Genomic DNA, 6,199 nt, shown 5'->3' with positions numbered 1-6,199 from the left:
AACTCGAAATAGACCGTGTCCATGGGTGGTACCTCTGTACCTGTAGGCATCTGGCGATTAAAATCGGGTACCTGTCCTGCCAAAGTACCCACCAATAGACGACGCGCCACTAGTGGCGCTGTCGATGGGTGCGTAGCCTAGGCTAGGAATCGCTCCCCCGCCCCGACCCACAAGCCTGAGGACAAAATCGCCCAGCTCGGAAGCCCCGGGGCGATGGATATGAGGGGGGCGCAGGCCGCACCAGCCAGCACCCGCACCAGCGCCGCGCCGCGCCGCACCACCCGAACGGCTATAATTAGGCGGCTCCAAACGAGGCGCCCCTCTCGCTCCTGCGCCGGCGACCCCGCGGATCCCCCCCTCCCCCTACTAATCACCGCCGCGTGCAGGCCTGAGCCCGAGCCGCGTGGTGCCCGCGGCCACGGCGAGCGGCGGATAGCCCGCGAGCCGGGAGAGCGCCGGCCGCCGGAGCCCCGCCCCGCCCCGGCGGGCGATCGCCGGCGCGGGCGCCACCCACCCGCGCCCCTGGTTCTTCCCAGCGGGTTCTTCCCAGGGGGGATTTTTGCCGTTCCCCGGCCGCCCGGCTTCTCGGTCGGATTCGTTCGCTCCGGCGCGGGGGAGGCTTCCTCCTGGCGTGTGGGGGCGCCGCGATGCCGGAGGCCGGGCACTACGGGTACAAGAAGACGGACGGCATCTGCGACGGCGTGTTCGGCGGCGAGGTGAGGCCCGCCCCCTCCCTGTCCCCGCGCTTCCTTCCCTTCCCCCCCGCTGCCAGATCTGCCCCGCGCGGCGCGGGGGCAGGTTCCTCGGCCCGCCGAGACGCCTCTTGGCCGCGGGTGCCTCCGTGCCTGGCACATTCGGGCCGTACCCGCCATGACCTGGCCGTGCGGCAGGCGCCGGGGTGCGTCACGGGTGTAGTGCGCCGCGTGCAAAGTTCCGGGTTTTGGATTGGGATGCCGGTTGGATTTGGGCGTGGAGGCCGTTGCTGTTCCATGCCCGTGCGTTGTCGTTGATCTGCACTGGCATGGACGACGGGGGGGATCAGGTGTTTGGCCGTGGGACTTCGGAGCACGAATTCTTCACGCCTTTCGGGTGGCAGAATCTCGCGACGTGGCGGAATTGCGTGTTTCGGCATGACATTTCGGAGCTCGGGAATATGTCTTTGGATGAGTTTGGGGAAGACTCTTCTGCTTTCTTTATTCCATCAGGAGAGTTTTGGGCTTCTGCGAATTTGCAGGATTTTGGAATGTTTAATTCCTTTGGATGGATAGGAAAAGTTGCAGCCTTTTGGTGACCATGGCAATTAGTGGCGTCAAGTGCTGTTTTTACCAATGCTGATTTAGTTCTGTTGGGCATTGCTATTTCCTAACGCTTTAGGCCTGCAGTTCCTAGTTTATATGATTTTGTTAACCTGGTTACTCGTCGTTGTCTTAGCTTTCTGCACTTCGTGCCTGTAGTTGTGGCATTAGGTTTTGTTCTTTGCTAATTCTGTGTGGTACTAGTCAGCTTCTGGTTAGCTTTTGATGCTTTTCCTGGAAAATAACAAACCTTTGTGCTGCGAAAAGGTGATCTTTGGGATATTGCTTCAGGAGTTTCCCACTTTGGTAAGCAGGCTTTGGTTATGGGTTGCTTTGGGGATAGATGGTGGCTAATACATGTGTTTAGGCTCCCTAAAAAACATGTGTAAACTAGAATTTTAAAGAATTCAGTTGAGTAGTTCGTATGCAGGTAGCTGCTGTTCTTATTTGCTTGACACTTAACAGATTTCCTTTTGTCCACTATTGCTTCTTTGATTTCTTATATGGTTGATGAATTCATTTGCAGCCTATGTCAAAGGCAGCTCTGACCATGTCAAGGCTAAAGTGTGCGCTACGGGGATTTGATCTCAGGGCACTTATGGCTCTCTTGATTGGTGTGCCAATCCTGATCTTAATGATATATGCTCATGGTCAGAAGGTCACATACTTCCTCCGGCCAATCTGGGAATCTCCTCCCAAGCCCTTCAAGACAATCCCTCACTACTACCATGAAAATGTCACCATGGAGAATCTCTGCAAGCTACATGGGTGGAAAGTCCGGGATACCCCTCGCCGTGTATTTGACGCTGTACTCTTCAGCAATGAGCTTGATATCCTTGAGATCCGCTGGAATGAGCTTAGTCCCTATGTGTCAGAGTTTGTGCTTCTTGAGTCCAACTCAACATTCACTGGCATGAAAAAGCCCCTCCACTTCAAGGAAAACCGTCATCGATTTGGGTTTGCTGAATCACGGCTGACATATGGTATGATTGGGGGAAGGTTCGTGAAGGGGGAGAACCCATTTGTTGAGGAGTCATATCAGAGGGTTGCCCTGGACCAGCTCATTAAGATTGCAAAAATAGAAGATGATGACCTGCTGATCATGTCGGATGTTGATGAAATCCCAAGCGGTCACACAATAGACCTCTTGAGGTGGTGCGATGACATTCCAGATATACTTCATCTTCAGCTCAGGAATTATCTTTACTCCTTTGAGTTTTTCCTGGATGACAAGAGCTGGAGGGCATCAATACACAGGTACCGATCTGGAAAGACGAGGTATGCACACTTCCGGCAGACAGATGAGCTTCTTGCTGATTCAGGATGGCATTGCAGCTTTTGCTTCCGCTACATAAGCGATTTTGCTTTCAAAATGCAAGCTTATAGTCATGTTGATCGGATCAGGTTCAAGTACTTCCTGAACCCTGATAGGATTCAAGATGTCATCTGCAGAGGGGCGGATCTTTTTGACATGCTTCCTGAAGAGTACACATTCCAGGAAATCATTGCCAAGTTGGGGCCGATCCCAAGCACATATTCTGCTGTTCATCTTCCTAGTTATCTGCTAAAGAATGTAGAGCGCTTTAGATATCTTCTACCGGGCAACTGCAGGAGAGAAAGTGGCTGATTTTATGGCTTACCCTGCAATCTGCTGTGTATGGGTGCCACTGCACATCTGTTGTCTTGGTCGAGGCCCAGATGTCTGTGGCACAGTTGCATCTGGTATGATTGGCTAACATAGCCGGACAATTGCTTGGGGGATTTTGTCTGTGGATGAGAGGAAGCCGCTGACATTGTGCTCTGTAATCGGACATGGGAAGAGGATCTAGCAGCATATAACAGCATAGCGCATGCTTGGCCCTGGCTGGTGGCTGTGCCTTCCGGATGAGATGAACTGAGTGTGTGAGTACAACCAGGTGTTGCCATCCATTACTTCCCTGATTGATATATAAATTCAAAAGGGCTGTTGTAGATTGCAAAACCAATTGATATTCCAGAACTACATGTTGTAGAAAACTGGTCTTACTCTGCATACAATTTACATACGTGCCCAGTCCTATTCTCCGGCCGCTATTGTGTTGCCTTTTGTCGACGGGTGCCGCTACATTTCTGGATTCCTTGATCAAAACTATTGGCTTCTGGAATATTAGTGCGTTAAGTACCTTATTTCTGGTAGCGGCATTGTGCTGCCAGCAGCTGAGCAACCAGCATTTTCGATGCCTCGCTGAATTTTGCTGTCCAAACTGTTCCTTTTTTTTTTTTTGGAAAAACGATGTTGTAAACTGTATTGCTGGGCGCTGCATCCATTGTGATTTTTGGTTCGCTATCTTCTGATAGTTCTGTGATACTGTTTGAGCGTGGGTGTAATCGAGAGAAGAATGAATGAACTGCCAGTTTTCCATTGAATGATCTCGGGGATTTATACATAGCGAACCGTCGCCACGGGAGTCGCGAGATGTCTGTTCGGGGACACGGATACGCGGTCCCAACGGACAGCGCTTCCGGCGATGTTGGTTCTCGAGAAGGTAGCGTAGTCCGTACGGAACTTTACAGGGAGGTTACATTGTGATTGTAGGATTACATCTAATGGCGCGAGATGTCTGTTCGGGGACACGGATACGCGGTCCCAACGGACAGCGCTTCCGGCGATGTTGGTTCTCGAGAAGGTAGCGTAGTCCGTACAGAACTTTACAGGGAGGTTACATTGTGATTGTAGGATTACATCTAATGGCTAATATTAATCTACGTTGCTAATCCAAGTGGATGTGATCCCTGCAATCCTATTGGCTCATCTCCTGAGGAACGGATTGCCTCTTAACACTCCCCCTGATCGCATCCAGTCTTGAGATCAATCAATAGCTTCAGAACCTCCAAAAAACCTTGTAGGAGAAATATGAGGTGATGATGTTTGTTGATATGTCATTAAACTCCTCAAAACCTGTAGGAAAAATTAGGAGAAATGATATGACACATATTTAGGTTATTGTTCATTGTAAACTTATATGGAAAAACCTATAAAGGAAAAATCCATAATTTAGTTTAGAACAATGTTATGGATTATGAGCCATAATTAATATATCCTCCTCAAAAACCACGTGGGAAAAATATGAGGAAGAAAATGTCTTTGTTGTTTCCTTTAAAAACCTCTTTTGAGGAAAATAGGAAATATGACATGATATGTATCGTATATTGCCTCATTAAAAACCTTATTTATGAGAAAGTTTATAAAAACTCATAAATAGGAAAAGAGTACAATATAATGTTTTAACACAAATGATTAATTTCCAATGTTTTCTTAGACGGTAAACGAACGGCCAGGCTCTGTTTAGCGTTTAGGCTGTTTAAACGGGTTTAAACGGAGTAAACGGTTTGGGTACTGTAGCAACATTTAGAACAAAATTTACAGTAAGAAGATATACTTTTGCTTACCTTTTGTGAAGTAAATTTCGAACCTTTTATATCCCCACAATCTGAACCATGTACCTGCAAAATAAATAACAATTGTTAGTATGGACTATGGAGTGATGCACAGATGCTAAAACAGCTCAAAAGCACAAGATGGTGGACACAATAAAACTGAAAAGAAGGTCAAATAGGCTCATTTCAGCACAAACATCAATAGTTCTCACAAATAACAAACAAAGCAACACAATCACGAATACTAATAGTCCTCACAATCACAAATAAAGCAACACATGACAGTGACAATTTAGTTCTACAGACTTAATAAATTATGATAGTGACAGTAGGATAATGATGAGGGCCAAAGCCTCTAGGAGTCTAGGTCAGTCATCAGTACCACATGTTTCAGCAATTAATTTCCATGTGAGCCCTGTAACAGGCTCAACATCAGAGTCTTCATCCATCCTTGTGCAAAAGTTGCTTCAGCTGCTACAATAGGGTCTGCATTTTTGTTCTTCTGGCCTTTACTTTTCTTCTTTGCATGAAGTTGATTGAATGGAACAAAGACAAGTTGTTCAACTCTCTCACATGTGAGCCTATTCCTTTTCTTTGTATGGATCTATAAAATGGCAGATTGATTGAGCTGCAATTAGAATGCTTAGAGTTTAAAATCTGCACTACAAATCAGCAGAGAGGAGGGCACTTGTGAGAAACTGAGAACCATAGGGGAGAGGAGACAAGGGCGCCAAATCACAGGAGAGGGCTGGGAGAACATACCTGGGCGAGCAGGGCGCGCGGCGAGCAGGGCACGCGGCGGCGAGCAGGGCGCGGCGATTGGGAGACGAGAGCAGGGCACGCGGCGGCTGGGAGACGGGAGCAGGGGATGCGGTCGTGCGTGGAGACTGGAGAGTGGAGACGTGGGGTCACGGGCGGCCAGCTCTTTCCTTCCAGCGCGCCAGACTTTCCTTTCCCGCGCTGCGCGCGCCCATCTTTCCCGTGCGCCCAACTTTCCCGCGCGCCCAACTTTCCACCAGAGCGTAAACGGTGGCGTTTAACACGTTTCGGCCGTCTAAAACCGACTAGCAACCGCCCCGTTTAACACGTTTCGGCCGTCTAAACGCATGGTTGACCGTCTAAACGGGTTGACCGTCTAATGGACCGACTAGGCCCTAAACTATTCGGTTGGCATTCGTTTACCGTTTAAACGGGTTTAAACGGCTGTCTAAAACCGTTTAGGATAACACTGTTAATTTCAGAGAGTATCTCCCCTGAAGCTTGCAAGTCTTTAAGTCGTCGCATACCAATCCCATGAACAAAATTTTGGAACATGGGACCTGGTAATGACTTAGTGAATAAATCAGCGAGATTATCACAAGACTTTGTTTGCAAAATGTTTATTTCTCCATTCTTTTGTAATTCATGTGTAACACCCCTGTGTTAATCAAGGTGCTAATCATGTGTTTAATCGCTAATAATGACTTAAGCGTGTCACTAGCGCTAAT

At 48.5% G+C, this 6,199-nt stretch overlaps 1 protein-coding gene across 1 annotated transcript; it reads left to right on the top strand.

Moving 5' to 3' along the window:
- The first annotated feature begins 293 nt into the window (after positions 1–293).
- Positions 294–3,621, top strand: LOC120641253 (beta-1,4-mannosyl-glycoprotein 4-beta-N-acetylglucosaminyltransferase-like). The gene is made up of 2 exons (XM_039917297.1): positions 294–716; positions 1,822–3,621. The coding sequence occupies exons 1-2, from the start codon at positions 648–650 to the stop codon at positions 2,920–2,922; spliced, it is 1,170 nt and encodes a 389-aa protein (XP_039773231.1). The 5' UTR covers positions 294–647; the 3' UTR covers positions 2,923–3,621.
- The last annotated feature ends 2,578 nt before the right edge of the window (positions 3,622–6,199 follow it).

Source organism: Panicum virgatum, chromosome 7K (genome assembly GCF_016808335.1).
Source record: "Panicum virgatum strain AP13 chromosome 7K, P.virgatum_v5, whole genome shotgun sequence".
Classification (NCBI taxonomy): Eukaryota; Viridiplantae; Streptophyta; class Magnoliopsida; order Poales; family Poaceae; genus Panicum; species Panicum virgatum.
Note: the sequence above shows the minus strand (reverse complement) of the source record. Positions and strands in the feature narration are given on the sequence as shown.

Bases quoted from the DNA above. Each gene is read 5' to 3' on its own strand.
- LOC120641253 (XM_039917297.1), top strand. From the start codon at position 648: ATGCCGGAGGCCGGGCACTACGGGTACAAGAAGACGGACGGCATCTGC. The intron at 717-1,821 runs GTGAGGCCCGCC...ATTCATTTGCAG, and splicing joins ACGGCGTGTTCGGCGGCGAG to CCTATGTCAAAGGCAGCTCT.